The following is a 19276-nucleotide window of genomic DNA, read 5'->3' as shown; positions in this document are numbered from 1 at the left end:
ATACAAAATACAGGAAAAACAGGTAAAGAAAAAGTAAATTAAATAAATTGAAAAAGCGGTCAGTTGCCTCCAATGTCGAGGAACTAAGGCAATCCTAAGCGACAGGTGACTATGATCTACCTATTCGGGTCAGGATAAAAAAAACGCTCACCTCCGGAGACGAGGTGAGGTAATTCCTTAGCGTTGGACAACGTCCACTCGGCTCAGGACACAGATATTAAAAACGCTCGCATCAAAAGATGATGGAGCGAACATAACCTAAGCGGGAGATAAGGTCTACCCGGGGCAGGAACAAAAAAAAAGGAAGCAAATAGCTTGGCAACGGAATATTCATAGTACAAAGATTTTTTTTCTCGCACTCCACAGAACATGGAGGACCAGCTCCTGAAACTTCCACCCTTCGAATGCGACAATGTCGCCGTATCTCAACTTCGACAGAAGTGGATAGATTATAAGAAGCAATTTCAGTACGTGGCAGACGCCATCGGGAAGAAGCGAAAAAAGAAACTCAAGGCGATATTCTTAGCAATTTCCGGCCGACAACTACAGCGAGTGTACGAAAGTCTACCAGGCGGGCAGGATGAAGAAGACGAAGATGACTTCCAATCAATGATCAACAAGCTCGATGAGTATTTTGCCCCCAAAAGACATGACACATTTGAAAGACATTCATTTTGGTCGCTAAGACCGAACGCAGAAGAATCGCTCGACAAGTTCCTGCTGCGCGCAAAAGTGCAAGCAACTAAATGTCAGTTTGGCTCATCGGAGAGTGAAAGCAGAGATATCGCGGTGGTCGACAAAATTGTTATGCTAGCGCCACCAGAACTTCGTCACAAAATTTTGGAAAAGTCCAACATTAACCTGGATGATCTGACAAAACTAGTCTCTACACACCTGTCTGTGCAAAACCAGGTACGAGAATTGAACCAATCAGATTCTTTCTCCGGACGCATCACAAGCACCAACTTTACCGGCAATGATGCAACTGTCTACAAAATTTCAAGCACCCCTGGAAACCGGTGGTTACAAGCGCACAACCGAAATGAATGCGGTAGGTGTGGTGGAAGACCGCACAGGACCGATGACACTTGTCCGGCAAAAAACGCTAGATGTCGGATGTGCAATCTAAATGGTCATTTTGCTAAAAAGTGCAGAACCGACCCTCGAAAACGGAACGCAGCGAACCCCCAATACCTACAAAACTCATACTCGTCAAAAAAGGCCGAGAATAAACGCGATCGAAGAACAGATAACCGTTGGAGATAACGAGAACAGAACACCTTCGTTCATATTTTCAATAAGCGACAACCACGATGAATTAGTATGGTTCAAAGTCGGTCAGGTGATGATCGAGATGCTAATTGACTCCGGATCTAAGCACAATATAATCGACGAATCCACTTGGAAATACTTACAAAGCAATGGTGCAGTCGTAGCTGACGTCAGACCATCCAACAAACAGTTGACAGCTTATGCTCAACCGGGAAGTTTATCAATTCTTTGCGAATTCGAATCTGAAATTAATGTTGTGGATGAAGCGAAAGGCAGTGGCGTTCGTGCCAGTTTTTTTGTAATAAGAGGCGGAAAACAAAATTTGCTAGGTCGTGACACAGCAAAGCAGCTAGGGGTTCTTCTTGTTGGACTGCCCAGTGTTATTAACCCAAGAGCTACAAATCACGTTCGACAGACAACGGCACTCAATGCAGAAAAATTCCCTACAATTAAAGGTAACAACTTTTTTTTAAAAAAAAACGACATAGATTAAACATCTCCCAACTTCAAGGTGTTAAGCTGCGCATCAATATTGACGATAGTGTAACACCAGTAGCCCAACACGTACGACGCGTTCCGATAGCACTCCGCCAGCAAGTTGAAGATAAACTCAACAAACTGCTAAGAACCGGAATAATTGAAAAGGTTGATGGCCCAAGTCCGTGGGTATCCCCCTTAGTTGTTGTAACTAAAGACGATGGGGAACTACGCCTGTGCGTTGACATGCGACGCGCAAACACCGCAATAAAAAGAGAATATCACGTTATTCCCACCCTTGACGATCTCCTTGCAAGATTAAGCGGAGCCAGATGGTTTTCTCGGCTTGACATCAAGGATGCATATCATCAAGTCGAGCTGCATGAATCTAGTCGGCACATAACAACGTTTATTACTCACCTGGGAATGTTCCGTTACACGCGATTAATGTTCGGTGTTTGCAGCGCATCAGAGCACTTTCAAAGGATCATCGAGCAAATACTGAGCGACTGCCCCTATGCATTCAACTACCAAGACGATATTTTCGTATATGGCAAAACAGAACAAGAACACAACAAAGCGCTACGAACTGTAATGAGAGCTCTGGAAGACCATAACGTAATTCTTAACATAAGAAAATGTAAATTCAACGCAACGGAAATGGAGTTCTTAGGTCACAACATATCTCAAAAAGGAATCAAGCCAACTGACGACAAAATCATAACAGTCCAGCAATTCAGACCTCCTAGGAGCGCAGAAGAAGTTCGTAGCTTTCTAGGTCTTGTGGGGTACGTCGGGCGTTTTATTCCGGACTTAGCAACGAAAACATTCGAACTAAGACAACTAATGGTAGCCAACCAGAAGTTCGAATGGTTGGCTAAGCACGAAATGGCATTCAATGTTTTAAAAGAAGCGGTATGTACTGCACCAGTACTCGGCTTCTTCGATAATCGTCGACGTACCAGGGTAATCGCTGATGCATCTCCAGTAGGACTGGGAGCTGTCTTAGTTCAATTTGAAGACGATACCGACAGTAAACCTGTCGTAATCTCGTATGCCAGTAAAGCTCTATCACCAGCGGAGCGTCGCTATTGTCAGACGGAAAAGGAAGCTCTGGCAATCGTGTGGAGCATTGAAAAGTTTCAACTCTACCTCATCGGCCGAGAATTCGAGTTGGAAACCGACCATCGCCCTTTAGCGACGATCTTCAAGCCCACTTCTCGTCCTCCAGGGCGCATCGAAAGATGGGTTCTCCGGTTACAAGCATTTCGATATAGAATTGTATACAAACCCGGCAAGGACAACATCGCTGATCCTCTGTCCAGACTTTCCACACTAAACGATTACCGCGATGTTGACAGCTCCGACGATAAAATGTACGTTAATGCGATAACCGAATCAGTCGCAATTGATGTTTCTGAAATCAAGGAAGCTTCGGATTCAGACTATGAATTAACTCTGGTGAAGCAGGCCTTGATGAAAGATGACTGGAACGACGAAAACATCAAATCAGGCGCTAAAGATTACGTGCCATTTCAAAAAGATCTTAGTATTCTGGAAGGATATGTCATCAGAGGATGTAGACTAGTCATCCCGCGCAAGCTACGCGCTAGAATGCTGCAACTCTCCCATGAAGGCCACCCGGGAGAAACATCAATGGTATCTCGCCTCCGAGACAGAGTATGGTGGCCAGGCATTGACAAAGATGCAAAGAATGTTGTCAAAAATTGCGAAGGTTGTCGTTTAGTTGGACAATCATCTGCTCCCGAACCGATGCAACGACGCAAAATCCCAAACGAACCATGGGTTGACGTAGCAATGGATTTTCTGGGCCCGCTACCTTCTGGTGAGTACCTACTAGTAATTGTGGATTACTACAGCCGTTACAAAGAAGTCTGCATCATGAAGAAAATAACATCAGATGATACTATTAAGCATATTGAGCCAATTTTCGTGCGCCAAGGCTATCCAAGAACCATCACCTTGGACAACGGACGGCAGTTTATTAGTACCGATTTTGAAACTTACTGCCACACAAAAAACATAACGCTAAATCATACAGTTCCCTACTGGCCTCAGGCCAACGGAGAGGTAGAAAGGCAAAATAGGTCACTACTAAAACGACTCAGAATAAGTAACGCGTTAGGTCGCGACTGGAAAACGGATCTCCTTCAATATTTAATGATGTATAATACAACCCCGCATTCCACTACCGGCAAGACGCCAACAGAGATGCTGCGCAATAAAACAATCAGATCTAAAATCCCATCGCTTGGAGATATTGAAACAGCTCCTCCCGCAGAAACGGAGGTCAGCGACAGGGACGCAGTCCTCAAACACAGAGGAAAAGAAAGAGAAGACTTGAAACGCCATGCGAAGCCCTCTGAACTTCGTGAAGGAGATACTGTACTGATGCAAAACTTACTTCCAGCTGGAAAGTTATCTACAACCTTCGGAAGGACTGAATATGTAATAGCAGGAAAACAAGGTAATCGCGTAACAATATTAAACCCTACTACTGGCAACACATTTGAGCGAAATTCAGCACATCTGAAGAAAGTTACCCCCTTGGGACATACTACGTCATACAACCCTGACCAGGTGGAAAGTTTCCCACCGTCACCATCTCAACAATCTACCAACAACACATCATGTTTGAACGAACCGGTAAACGTGCGATCGGAGGTGGTTTCCAGACCATCACGACAAAGTCAAAAACCGGCTTGGCAGAACGACTACATCCTGGATACTCAAAGGACTAAATGAAAAAAGGGAGATGTGATGATTAACTACTGGCACCTCCAGACCAATGAACTGGCAGCCCGGCGGCTGATCAGTTACCACATTAAAAATCTCAGCAACCCGCTTTGAAAAATAAAAAAATGAAAAAAGGGATTCAGAATAAACGGTCGTGTTGAAATTACTTATTAATTTTCTCTCATTATACTTACCACAATAATGTTATGACTAATCTACTCTACCATGAAGTTCTTTTTCGGATGCCAGGTTTCGTAGTTACTGTTTCATTGGACACATAAATTCGAAAACAGATTTTTCTGCGTTCTTACGTATATATAAATCTTATTTCATTCGCAGTTCCATGTACACTAGGTTGATATGTAATAACTACACATTAAAAGGTATCATTCAACACCAAATCAGTACTTTTTCGCTTTGATGTTACTAATGTGGTCGTTAGCCTGACATCCCGGATGATTTCTTAGTTTGATCTCATCCAGCCCAAATTATATTTGGTAGAGTGATTGAACACGGGGTGCCATTGAATGGGTGCACGCCCTAATACACTTCGTGTGATTTAAGAACCTAACGACCTGTTTGTCGTATTCAGAATTTTTTTGTCCACAGAAAATGCGACTATCTTCTACGGTAATAGATCACAGAATGAGGCCTGAACGCATTCTTTTTTTTTGCATCCGCTAAAACACCTCCAACGTCCGGTCTGTAATCCTGCTTCAAATTGCGTTTTGTTTTCTTCTTTTTTTTATTAGTTTGCGTTTCAATTCCTTGATTACACACTTCGAATTTTTCTAGACAATCAATTAATCAACATTATCAATACTAATTACGCTATAAAAGTTAATATCAATTATTTTATTTCTAAGGATTGATATTACTTGTTATGCATATTATCTTTTCACGAAGTCTTTTTTTTTTTTAAATATATATATTTTAATATATCGTACACTGAACGAAAACCTCCGCCGCCAACTGAATGATTTCTTGCTCAACCGAGCCCCATACCTATTTTCAGATGATTTTGAAAAGGTCATCATTCAATTTACAACCTCACAGAAATGAAATGATTTTCATTTAAAATTTGAAGGATAATCATACATAAGTCATATATTGAAAGAAATCAACATGTGTATGATTTCCATACACAGTAACTCAGTTAACCGTTTAAAAATTGAAAATAATACGTAAATAATTAAAATGAGCTGGTTTTTATTCTTTATACGACACACGACAGGAATAAAACGATTTTCATTTACAATTTGTAAGGAAGTCATACAGAAGTTAGATGTGAAAACAAATCAACATGTGCATGATTTCCATTCAGATGCTGTCCAGTTCAATATTCAAAAATTGAAAATAAACAATAACTAATTAAAATGAGCTGGTTTTCATTCATTATACGACTGTCGGTTTGTTTTTTAATTGGAATGTCTCAATTGAAGGGATTTTCTTTCCAGAATATTTTCAAAACAATGAGATTCACAACCATGTCAAAGAGGTACAAGCATCATTAAGCAAACATCAGCATTTAATTGTTATGGCATAATGATAGACAAAATACCAGTAGATGATCAATTGAAACAATGATGATTGCTTGTTTTTCTATTGAAGATGCTAGAACCTTCTTACATGACATAGTTGTTATTCATATTCTGATTTTTTTTGAATTATCAAATATATTTACATGACTAGTTACACTACTATCTACATATTTATTACTGGTTTCCACGTTCTTCTAGTCTAGCCTTATTCAAAATTTTCGTAAGCATACGTTCTTCTCCTGAATAAAACTAAATTGCCTACTTGCTCGAGTGCAAACGGAGGCCCATCGAACATATCTATTCCTATCATCATTATATTGCTGTTTTTTTTATCTATTTCAAAGGCTTGGTAATGTTCGTTATATTGTTTTATAGACCATTGACAAACAATTACAAATAACTGCAATTTATATTTAACCACTTCGACTATTTGATAAATTTCAACGATTGATTCAAAGGTAACTGTTAAAAATAGCCCTTCTATATATTTGATGTTTTTATATGTTAAGGACTTAGTCGTTTGGATATGCTCATCGCTAGATATCTCAAATGTGGTAGTCAGTCTGTTAAAATAAGTTTTCTCTGCCCATGTGCTATACATGAATTCTGCAACAGCTTCTGATTTAAAAAAATTATTGTTGATAATGTCATATGTGAAAAATAATCCTGCCTTAACACACATCGTATAACATGGATTTTTTCTTGACGATGTATTATCAAAATATTGTTTAAAGTCTCTATGTCGAGCTTCGTATCTAAAACAACTTATTTTTTTTAATGGGCCGCTGTGTTTAATTATCCTCGAGTAATGAGTTAAAAAATGTTGCTTCGGTTTAAGACTTTGTTGGAACAATGAAATGTATAATTTATGATGCTCGCTAACTAAGCTTGTCAGCTGATCCAGGTCATTCGAAGTAAATACTGGGGAGTTAATCATATCTATCAAGCTAATTAAAATAGTAGCGTATTTCCAAACTGGGTCATCTGAAGGAAAGAAAGAACCAAAAATAAAAGTAAAATAAATGCTAAATACGTACATTTCATTTGCTGTCATTCGCAAAGAAACACACTTTTTTGATTTTATAGTTGATTCTTCAATATCTGGCATACGCGATAGTCCCTGTTCCAGCCTATAATTATTCAGTTCTTTGCGTCTTTTGTTTACATCAGATATTGTGCAGTATTTAGCTTTGTAAATGCAATGATTGATGATTTCTACAAATCCGTAATAACAAACACCCGTGCTATAGAGATCATGCATTACATCTGCGTACAAATTCTCAATCACGTGGAATGACGGTAAGTCGTTGAAAATTGATTTCCCCACCAATCCACTTTGTGATTGCTTGATCAGAACATCTGAATTATAGTTTTTAAGGGACCTTAGATCATCTATGCATTCCTTATCGTCGGTTGACAACAAATCTTTTGTTCTTTTGCAAAACCTACAGTAATGTTTTGCCGAAAATGAACCGGAAAACTTCAGTATTTGATGAATTCCCAAATTGTCCCCCTGAACAAGCATTAGTACAATGTAGACTCGCTGATCATCGCCATTTACATTGATCAAAATACCGTTCAACTCCAAATCCTTGAATTTCTCGATCACATGTTTAAAAAACTTTTCTACTCCATGCTCAGCTATGTCATGTTTTTTTATGGCCCCTGCTATAAAAATATTGCATAGCTTTGCTTTGTACTGTTCAGGGAGGGTTGGAAACCCATAATAGAGACCACAAATGCAATGTTTTTTCGCGTGAGAACTGAGCGGGTCGTTGATTTCAAACTCATCTGTATATAAAGAAATTGGAATGATTGTTTTACCACTGTACTTAGATTGAATTCTTCGATAAATCAAACCATTCACGAAGTGGCAAATGCTAGATTGTTCGGCCACCTTATTAGTATGTTCCTTAATTTCTTTTAAAACATTTTCGCTTTCAAGGAATTTTTTGATTTGAAATTTGATGTCCATCAGTACCATGCAAGTTTTTTTGTTTTCTAGCTCAACATCATTCCCGCTCATTTCTGTAATCGTGCCACTTTGGATAGTCAATATTTGGGGAGGTCTCATCAAATCTAATTCTCTTAAGTGTTTGAACAGCTTGTGTTCTGTATCAATAATATCGAACATGGTTGATATTCTACCTAACACAATATCAAATATGTACTTCGACTGAGGATCAGCTGCTACCGGTGCAAATAAACGAATGAGCTGCTCTAAGTTAGTATACAGTTCTTTGATCCCTTTTTGGATCTGCACTACATCTTTGCGAGTGAAGTTTCTCCGTTTGTGCAAGTCCAGAATAAAGCTGAGCGCCCTCTGATCGACAGCTTTCAGTGATTCATGTATTGAAATTGGAGTTGCTACATCTTCGGTTTGATATGTCAGTGTGTGCGTACGTTCCTAAAATAAAATTATGTTAAGTATATAGTTTTATAGAATATTATTCTAATTACCGTTGCAGGGACATCAACTGAAGCAGGATATTCAAAAACGTTATTTGGAATTTGCTCACCGCCCATAGTATCGATCCGAGTGGAAAGATGCGTTTTAAGATGGCGGCTAAACCTATACATGGTCGTAAACTTTTGAGTACAATGGGTAAATGTACAAACTAATCGAAGCGGCTTATCAAGATTGTGCGTTTTTAAGTGTACAATGTAGTCATTTACTCGGGTAAACTTCTGTTGGCATCCTGTATTGAAACACATCACTAAATTATTCATTTTATTAGCTTTTTTATTGTTTCAACATCTTTGTACTGCGCTGGCGCACGAATATTATACAGGACTTCCTCAAGTGTATACCAAACGAGTTTAGAGACTTTTGAAAACGGTTGTTTCATTACATTGCACATCTTAATAATAATATCTACTGCCCGGGCTGCTGAATTAGTTTTATATTGAATACGATCGAATATGACGTAAAACTCTCCAGTGAGATTTCTGTAGCTGGATCCAATTGCAATCACTTTTGGATGAGGAGTAACGTTTTGTGCTACATACGATTCAAATAATACGCGTATACTTTCCACGCCGCTTTCTACGTTGTCTGTAAACAACAGGATATCCTCCTGAGCAGTCAAAATAGTCGGTCTAACATTTTTGTTGATTTTACACGGTCTTACGCAGCAATTTAAGAGTATGAGCGTACAACAAACTAGTGCATCTAAAAAAAGATTATATATGAAAAGATTATATGAGAATATAGCTTCAATTTTACAACTAAAATAACCTTCTGTGGCGTTATCCTGGTTCATGTATTCCAGTACACCAGCAGAAAACTGGTCATGCACTTTGAGAAAAAAATAAGGTTTTAATTTTTTTACTACTTCGGTCCAATTCTGGATACCTTCCGCAAAACCAAGAGAGTGGTAGTCGGCATCAAACTAAAAAACATTGAATACAAATTTTATACATTGATTTCATACCGTCCTAAGCATTTCTGTCACATGGCAAAAAATAAGCAACTGACAAAAATGCGATTGAAGTCCAAAAATTGTTTTACAAGTTATAACAAAACTGCACTACAAAAATTAAATGTATGGACAAATTTCGATAGAATAGTATTTCTAATGACTTACCATGTTGTATGAAATTTGTATGCAGTGGGAAAACTATGCTTGGAAATTGTACAATGGGAAAAAATTACCCAACATTGTTTTCGCCTAGTTGGCGAACATATATATATATATATATATATATATATATATATATATATATATATATATATATATATATATATATATATATATATATATATATATATATATATATATATATATATATATATATATATATATATATATATATATATATATATATATATATATATATATATATATATATATATATATATATATATATATATATATATATATATATATATATGATTTAGCATCAAAAGGCTGAAAATCAAAAAGCCGAAAAACATAAGGCGAAATTTCAAAAGGCGAAAATTCGAAAAGCCTAATGCTAAAAAGGTCGAAAAATCAAATGGCCGAAAACTTAAAAGGCGAAAACTCAAAAAGCCGAAAACCCAGAAGGCTGAATCTCATAAGGCAAACTTTTTTTTATTATTCGATTATTTCACATTGTGTTGTTCCTGATTGATTAATCGCCTCATGTTTGAGTAAATCGGGAGGATCACACGTTTACGTACGAAACCTTTCCAATACAAAAGAAGAATTAATGCTCTAAAAATCCACCAAACCCTTTGTCAAATTGTGCATTCATTGCGATTTTAATTGAGATTCAAAGAATGCTCGAAAGAAGGAATCATCCCCTATGTTTGAGTAAACTGGGTAGCCGAAGTGATCACAAGTGTGCGTGCAAGAGTTATTTGGCATACAGATTCCAAGAACTGCTCATATTTGAAAGAAGGAATCAATCCCTATGTTCGAGTAAACCGGGAATACGAACAGTTATGCAGTTGTAAGCAGCTGGCATGTAGCTCAAATGTTTGAGCATAACGGCAACTACCTAAACATTTAAATAACTTTGTTTACTAATAGTACTAATATTGTACTTGAACCAAAATTAGATTATTCTTCTTTACCAATTAATAAAAAAAAACATTTACACCTAATGTGGCTACGCCACATGTCGCTCCGTCGGACCTGAACTAATTTATAGCCCCTATGTTTGAGTATTCCGGGCAAACGAGTGGATCACAGGTTTGCTTGCGAGGGGCCGCCGCTTCCGACGGCGGGTCGGCGGCCACCTCGTCCGGCGGATCCTCAGCGGCTTTGCGCCGCTTCGGATCCTTGGTCTCGGTTATGCGGCAAAACCGCATTACACTGGTTTCGCCCCAAGTGCTAGATCAGTGTAACAACCGATGGTTGAATATATGTAAGTTCATTCCATAAATCATCATTTGAAAAACTTGATGAAGTATATAATTCAAAAGAACAGCTCATGATATAAAGAAAGATAATAAGGATAATTTAAATTATTGAAACGCTGTATGGAAAACCAAAACCCACTGGCGATCATAATAATAATGGTCAAAACAAAACATACGTCTGGTGGATCGCAGGTTTACATTATACTGTACTAAAACGTAAGTCATAGCCAAGTATTCATAATTGCAACAGTGAACAAGCATAAAAATTTTAAAAATGAAACTAAAAAGAACTGCTCATATTTAAAAGAAGGCAAAATCAATTATAACATGTATTCACTCGCAATATAATCAATATCAGGTAATGGATAATAGCACATTATTATCATTGCTTTGTTTGTTTTGTTTCGTCCTTTAAAAAGGTTTGCCTTTCAAAATTCTGCCTTCTGAAAAGCTTTCCTTTAATTCAGGAAAATATACATTTAGTTTGTTAACCCTGGTTTGGTAGTTAAAACAGGAAAATAGTAAAAATCGACATGGGACAGATATGCTTAGGACGGCAGAATAAGTATCGCGTAATCTAAAAACCTTGCCAAAAAAACAATGTATTTAATATGCTTACCAACTGATATCCGAGAGGTTCTGCGTAGTGGCGATATTTCATAATAATCTCTGCTGGTTTCAAAGTTTTCATATGATCGAATCTGGACGCTTCTGACATTTGCCACATTTTTGTCACTGTTTCCCAAGGTGTGTTATTCAGTACAAGCCACCTGCTAGCTTCAGAATGTTCGGCCCGACAATGGTTTCGGTTTTCATTCGCTGATAGTGTTGCCTCATGTTGATGTTCCTTTCGTTCGCGGTCACGTTTCGTGCCTTTTATGCGCTTATAAGCTTGATAGATGGATCCTCCAGGATTTTTTCTTTCCGGAGGGGCAGCCGGAATGTAGTACGTAATCTGAAAACATTATTAGTTAATATATATACTGTCGCTAGAAGCATAATTTGTCCCATATGTATAGGGATTTCCACAGCACATGGGACAGTTATGCTTCTAGCGGCAGTACAATTCTATTACAAAACATCTTCTCGTACCATATCGTTGTTTTCAGAAGGAAACCGTAGTTTTATGCAATTAACGTAGTTTTCCAGCACTGCTTTCGGTAATCTGCATAACCCAATGTTGTTGGAGTAACCAGAAATGTGATGACTTGCTATGATGCTAGCAAGTTCCTTTTTGCTATCCTTGGATAGTGGTCCTTTTAAACTACTCCGAAGAATGAATTGCCCGACTTCCGAATTCGCCAACAGGGAACCGAGGTCATCTGGTGTGAAGATTAATGTGTTGGCAGTAGCAGGAACTACGCTTTTTTGTGGTAGGATTCCTGATGTAATCTGCACGCAGAGAAAAAAATTAGTAAAAACAAATTTTGGTTTTAAATAACAATTTTCCCGTTTGATATAGTGATAAACAAGATTTTGGTTCGATTCAATCAATGCTGTTGCTTAAAATTACGAACAAATTCATTTGTTGGCTTTTCAATAGTTTCAACAAATCTTTGGTTTGAAACAACAAAATCATGATAAGTTTAACCGAACAAACAAGTTCCAAGAAACAAAAAACAAATCTTTTGTATTAACCAAAGGTGATAACAACTCAAATTTAGTTGAAATTAAACAAAGATTCTGTTGGTTTTTAATAATGGGCTCAGTTAGATCTAACAAATATTATTTTGATTCAACAATGTTTCTATTTAAAATGTAAATAGAAGTATTTGTTGAACTAAACTAAATACATGCTAAAATAGATCTAAAACGAACCGACTTTCATTTTTTCTCTTCAAATCGAGATCGGTAATGGCACCCCAGACTAACAACTATATATATTATAGAACACTTAAATCTTCAGTATATTTAGAAGAATCATATTTTCACTGTTACCTGTTTGTTTCAAATTCAAATTAAGCTAATTTGGATACTCACCGACACCAATCTTGTGAAAGTATGTTGATAGATGTCTTGTGTTAATTATCTATTTATCTTGCTACTAGTAAATCATTCTTATAATCGTAGAGTAAAAATTTTGAACTGGAAGCAATTATTGCAATTTTAGCTATATTTATCAAGAAACCCACATTCATTAACACTTTATTACATCTTTTCATTGGTTATTTTCTCAATTTGTACACTGAAGTAAAAAAACGTAAGGATTACATAAGCGTTTTGTACAAAATAACGACTCGTATACGGAATGACCTGAATGTCATTACTGGGCAGTAATAATACTTTTCATGATGGTGTAATGCAAGAAATCATAGTGTTTATGCGATGTCGGTAATGTCATTACTAAGTAATGACACTTTTGATTATCGCGTACAATACGCTCATACTAAAAGTGGTCGTACACAGAATGACCGGAATGTCATTACTGAGTAGTAATGACACTTTTCATAACGGTACCATGCTAGTAATTATGAAATTTTTATGGGTTGATGGTAATGTCATTACTTAACAATGACACTTTTAATGATCATATACAAAGTGCTGAACACTAAACATTACTAAAATCGCACGATTTTAGTTACGCGCTTATGGTATACATTCGATTGTCATTATTGCTCGGTAATGACATTAGTAATGACTTGTGTACAAACCACTTATGCAATTCTTATCATTACACGCTTTACACCATCATTATTATTATTATTATTATTATTATTATTATTATTATTATTATTATTATTATTATTATTATTATTATTATTATTATTATTATTATTATTATTATTATTATTATTATTATTATTATTATTATTATTATTATTATAATTATTATTATTATTATTATTATTATTATTATTATTATTATTATTATTATCATGTGATGATGGTAATGTCATAACTTAGTAATGACAGTTTTAAAGATCGTGTATAAGCGCTTTTAACATAAAAAAATCTCGCAGCAGTAATGTTGAGCCGTCTCACATCGTGATATGTAATATGTTTATGCAATTTTTCACATGTTTTTGTTTTACAAAAAAGTGACAGTAGGACGCATGAATTTGAAAATATCTACAATTTTTTCTTCCACAAAGAACCAGTGCAATTTGAATTTCGCTGAACGCTAATGCCTTTTATAAGCAGTATATGAATTCCAAAAGTTTGCCATGCAAATTTGCATAGACAAGACTTCTTATTTTTAAAAACATTTTATTTTAAATATGTTAAATTTATAAACAACATTGTAGGCTGCCTGTTGAAAAATAAATGCTTTTGTATTTTATTTCTGTTCATTGAATCATTTTGGGCTGCCGCATGAAACATATAAGCATCATGTTGATTTCTCGACAAACATATGATTAGGGCTTATAAGTCAACTGTCAAAATTCGATTTGAGTGAAAATTCCGGACTAACTGTGCCTGTCTCAGATATTATTAGTAAACAAAAGAGAAAAGTTGTCTTTAAATGCTATGAACTGTGTTTGATCAGTAACGGTTTACCCGATATTTCCTCACAAAGAGAATTTTGACAGTTGGTTTTTACGCCATAATCATATGTTTGTCCAGAATTTAGACTACGAGTCAGGGTGGCCAGACCTACCGATTTATCGGTAGTCCTACTGATTTTGGTCTTCACTACCGATTCGCAGACGACCAAGGCAAAACTACCGATATTTTGTTATTCCTGCCGAAAACTACCGATTTTTATTGATTTTGGACACACCCTACTCAACATTCATTTTTTTGTTGGATTTGGTCTGAGATCTGTGTTGTCAGTATTTTATAATTCTATGTCAATACTACGTTTTTGGGACAACAACCCGGCCTACCGATAACTACCGATAAACGTTTAGTGACCCTACCGATATTAAGGAATTCTATCTGGCCACCCTGCTACGAGTTCTAAAAATATCTAGCTTCCAGAAGTCTACACTCAAAAAAAGTAAACGTTATGCCTATTGATTTTACACATAGATTTTTGCAATTAACGGAAGCATATAGACACTATTTGCTAGTACATAAACCCAATGTGTGTATTTATAAGAAATATTAATCTTACATTCACATTTCATAACTATTAGGCACATAAAACCCCATTCTATAACAATATACACATATAACTTATGTGTGTGCATACATAGTTTATACAGTTGACACATAGAAGGTATGTGTGCGCGTGATAATATTAGCATTTCTTCTTCATATGAATTTTAAGCGGTTTGAAGCAAATAGAATTAACGTTTGGATTTTTTTCAGTGTAGAGTAACTATATATATAATTCGCACATTCCCGGTCAAACCATTCGGAATTTGATTCGGGATCCTGAATGAAATCAGTATGAACACAGACTGACAGACATAAAACTATGAGGGAATTCCCTCAAAAAAACATCGTTCCGGCCATTTTCCCTGAAAACTAGCTCCACCTTTTATTCACGGTCCCAAACACTCATTTGCTGATGGCCTATCCCTCAGGTTTGGGAACAATTGGGTCATTAAGCTATATATAGTTTTCCGTTCCATTCGATTAATTTTAGGTCCAATATACATAATATAACATTATTTTAAAAAAAATCGTTGTAATACGTAAAAACGATTTTTTTTTGTTTTTTAAGATAAATCTTATGTAAACTTGGCAACCGTACATAGGAAAACTGCGGTTGTTTACATCTGGCCTATCAGGACAACACCAAAAATGAAAAAAAAACTATACAATGGATGGTGTTTATGTCAAATAAAAATAACCCTCCGGGAAAACCGAGAAAACATGCCCCAATTTTTTCTGACAGGGCATCATTTGTCGTGAAATTCGATATGTCAAATCCTTCCTATAGTGTCAAATCCAGACTGTCAACATATTTCTTTATTTTAAATTTTAATATTATTTTCACGTTTCCTGAGTTGGAAAAAAAAACATTGTTGCAATCACGAAAATCAGCTTTATCGATGTAAGTAATAAAAAACTACTTTTTTTCTCATTTAATGACCCAATTTTTCACTAGTGGTCTATCCCCCAAATGCTTGTTCATATGTCAGTGGCGCCATAATTTCAAATGTGGCCACAATCCAAACTACAAATATATTTAAAATAACCGTTAAAGCGGGCGAAGCATTGTTTTCGAGTGTTATGTCTGTTAGTCTGTGGTATGGATTCCTAATCAAATGCAACAACCGATTCTGAGTCGGAATCGGTTGTTGCATTTGATTTGGAATCCATAATGACCATAATTACTCCATTCAGAAATCCGAACCGGTTCCGGAATGAGTTTATCTGGGTTGTTTCAAAAGATATTTTATCTCGGTGTATTGGTGGATTTGACAGTGCAACTTTTAAGTTCCGTTCCAATCCATAAGAAAATGGAAGTATTCCGTGTGCAAGTTATTTCTGTATTCGCTCTTTCTTCCTGTGTTCCGCTCCCTTTCATTCCGGTTTGCTACCGGAGGAAGAAAAAGAATAAGAAATGTGTACAGAAACGACTTTCTGCCACTTTACTCTGGAGTACTTCCGATTTCTCTTGGTCCTGGAACGGACCTCATGATAACAATCTTTTGAAAATGTTGTACAGACTTATTTTTCCTTGCATCCAGTTAGAACGGTTTGGCGAATTTATATTGGTTCGATAGGGTTAAATAAAGGATTCTAATTTGTCTTTCTTCGTAGTTATTTCCCATTTGTCGCAGTAATTCACATTTCATATTATGACACACAAGTGTTTAAGGTAATTGAATTATATAACAAATGTTTTTCGTTGAATGACTCCGATGCTGTGGACTGCCTGGTTTTGCACTCGAGGAGAAAAAAAACTAATGATATTTCATTTCTGCTTGAGATTACAAAATTGGTGCATTCCACTGCCCGATGTTGTTAAACGAAATACAACAGAAATTCTTGGCTTACTAATGTCATTATCGACCATTTATAGATGTAACGGTTTTTTCTACTTACCGCAGCAATAGAAGGCTCAACCATCTGTCGTACTTTTGACGTCGTAGCGCAACTATTGTTCGAATCCGGTTCGCTACAGTCACTAACATCCTGTCCCTGATAATCGCAAAGACCAGTTTCACTACCGTCGTGCTGTGATTGAAATAAAAAAATGTAAAAAATATCGAATAAAAACAGTACTTCTGTTTATCAAATACTACAATGTTTTTTTGAAGATATGAAAGCCCAAAGCATCACACACTTACCATAGCTATACACGGCTCTTGTGGCATTTCCACAGTGTCTCCAGTATCGTCAAGGTCCTTAACGGTGGATTCAGCATTAGCCGTATGGGGTAGATCGTCTGCATCGTCGTGTATTATCTGGAGAACATACATACCCGGATCAAGCGGCGGTATACACGATTGACCAGGATACACATTCTGTAAATACAAAGTTTTTAAAAGTTTAAAATAAATTTAAACACTAACAAAGTAGGCCTCAGTAAAATAATGCTTTTTCAAGAGCCATTCGCTCACCCGTGTACTGCTATCCATTTAAACTCATTCCGGAACCGGTTCGGATTTCTGAATGGAGTCATTATGGATTCCAAATCAAATGCAACAACCGATTCCGACTCAGAATCGGTTGTTGCATGTGATTTGGAATCCATACTGACTCCATTCAGGATTCCGAATCAAATTCCGAATGGATTGACCGGGTAGTCGCAAAATTTTTAATTATAATTACCGCTTCTAATTTCCATGCCGCAATCCGATTGAAAATTTCCAGTCCTTTCCCTTGCAGCTCGGTACCTTTCACAATATCTTCCCATTCTAAAGCCGTTAACGTCCCAAAGCTTTCCGCCGGGTGGTTTTTATCTGTAAAATTAAAGAAAAATTAGTGATCAATAATAATTGTACAAAGAGCGTTCATACCAAATAACGTTAGCACTGCAAGTTCGGGTAAACATATTTCCGTTGCAAGAGTATAGATGAAGTAAAATTTTTCATCCACAACTCTTTGCAGCACTTGTGATGTCATATTTTTACGAAATTATAATTTATCAATTAAAGCACTTAGCACCAAAGATAAACTCTTTGGTAAAACTTCTACCACGTGTACAATCTCGTGTATCACTTTCCGCCATTTGTTTTTTATACACACAAAAAGAATGTTGGTGAAATTAAAAGTAATACACACATCGAAATTGAATGATTTTCGTTTTGGGGCAATGATGGAATATAATCATTCTGGGTCATGATGACCAGCATACACAAATAATGCTATTTCAAATTCGACAGATTGTCATGTAATAAACGAACAAAAATATTTTATAAGGTGAACAAAATTCACTTAAAGTTGATCTTAAAATCATTCTCTGATTTATCATTCAATCTGTGGAATCCTTAAATTTGCATTGCACTGAATGAGGTTTCATTCAATTCGTGGATTAATAATTTTAATAAAGTAAATAAATTTCATTCAAAGTCGATCTTAAAATCATCCAATCTGATTTGTCATTCAATATATGGAATCTTGAAACTCGTATTTTGTTGAATGAGGTTTCATTCAATTCGCGTCTGGTGTTTTTGTTCAGTGTACCTAGATTATTTCACAATATTTTATTTTCAACTCGATGTGATCAAACTCTGATAACAGTGTACCGTTTCAATGCGTTTGCTCCATGGGTGTCTGAGCGTTGTAAAGATAATACATCTTATGTCGACTCACATCTCCATAATGACGTTCAAAAGCATAACTGTCAAAGTTCCTGTTACTTTTTATTATTCATAGTCGTCGTATTCACTACATCCTTTCCCTTCTCTACTCTGAAGTTGTAATTTTGTTAGTTGCTTTTCTCGGTGGTAAAGGATTCAAAACCCGTCACAAGCTACTAGAATATGTTTAAGTGAAACATCAATCCTGTGCAAGAAAATTATACTCTTCTAGCGGATGTTTCGTATATCGGAAAGAAAGTGATTTGGAACTCTAGCATATGCATTGCCCTTCCTGATGCGAATTATTTTCACAGCTTGAAAAGAGGAGGAGGATGTAAATTCGGATGAGAATGCCTAAAAGATTTTTTTGTTTTCTTTGTTTTTTTGAGAGATTGATTTTAATCAGTTTCTAAGGCAACTCCGATCAACAAATCATACATTTTATTCATTTTTCTCTTAAAGAAATCTTTTTTTTTTAGTGGAACACGCGGTACAAATATTCGTCATCAAATCTCGAAGGACGGTTAATCTTATCTCTTTGTCGAAGCATACGAGACTGATGTGAAGGGAAAAAATCAATTGACGGTTCCGGAGATTTTCGCTGATAGCTCGTATCGTGAGATGTACTGGTAGTTACTGCCCCGTCTTCAGACGAATTCCCGTCGTTTAATTGAGGAAGTTGCTCGTTACTATCTGTAGTGCTGCATTCGGGAGCTCTTTTTACTTCCCGGACATTT

At 36.4% G+C, this 19276-nt stretch overlaps 2 protein-coding genes across 4 annotated transcripts; one reads left to right on the top strand and one right to left on the bottom strand.

Annotated features, from left to right (window-relative positions):
- Positions 1 to 369: 369 nt before the first annotated feature.
- On the top strand, positions 370 to 4515 carry LOC131680514 (uncharacterized protein K02A2.6-like). Its single transcript, XM_058961224.1, has 3 exons — positions 370 to 1051; positions 1155 to 1727; positions 1784 to 4515. The coding sequence occupies exons 1-3, from the start codon at positions 370 to 372 to the stop codon at positions 4513 to 4515; spliced, it is 3987 nt and encodes a 1328-aa protein (XP_058817207.1).
- A 1692-nt stretch (positions 4516 to 6207) lies between these two features.
- Positions 6208 to 17909, bottom strand: LOC131683496 (uncharacterized). Of its 3 annotated transcripts, XM_058965525.1 has the most exons (10): positions 17757 to 17909; positions 17569 to 17699; positions 17085 to 17261; positions 16840 to 16971; positions 11989 to 12288; positions 11516 to 11851; positions 9403 to 9439; positions 9286 to 9345; positions 8508 to 9219; positions 6208 to 8454 (listed from the first exon to the last, which is right to left on the bottom strand). In XM_058965525.1, exons 1-9 carry the CDS (start codon positions 17860 to 17862, stop codon positions 8774 to 8776), a joined length of 1725 nt encoding a protein of 574 aa, XP_058821508.1. In that variant the 5' UTR covers positions 17863 to 17909; the 3' UTR covers positions 6208 to 8454; positions 8508 to 8773. The 3 variants fall into 3 exon arrangements, with proteins under 3 accessions (XP_058821508.1, XP_058821507.1, XP_058821506.1); XM_058965524.1 differs by having other exon boundaries at positions 9286 to 9439; XM_058965523.1 differs by lacking the exons at positions 9286 to 9345; positions 9403 to 9439; positions 11516 to 11851; ... (3 more) ...; positions 17569 to 17699; positions 17757 to 17909 and having other exon boundaries at positions 8508 to 8774.
- Positions 17910 to 19276: the final 1367 nt, after the last annotated feature.

The sequence above is a fragment of the Topomyia yanbarensis genome, chromosome 2, assembly GCF_030247195.1.
Source record: "Topomyia yanbarensis strain Yona2022 chromosome 2, ASM3024719v1, whole genome shotgun sequence".
In the NCBI taxonomy this organism is placed as follows: domain Eukaryota; kingdom Metazoa; phylum Arthropoda; class Insecta; order Diptera; family Culicidae; genus Topomyia; species Topomyia yanbarensis.
The sequence above is the reverse complement of the archived record's forward strand: the minus strand, read 5'-3'. Positions and strand labels throughout refer to the sequence as shown.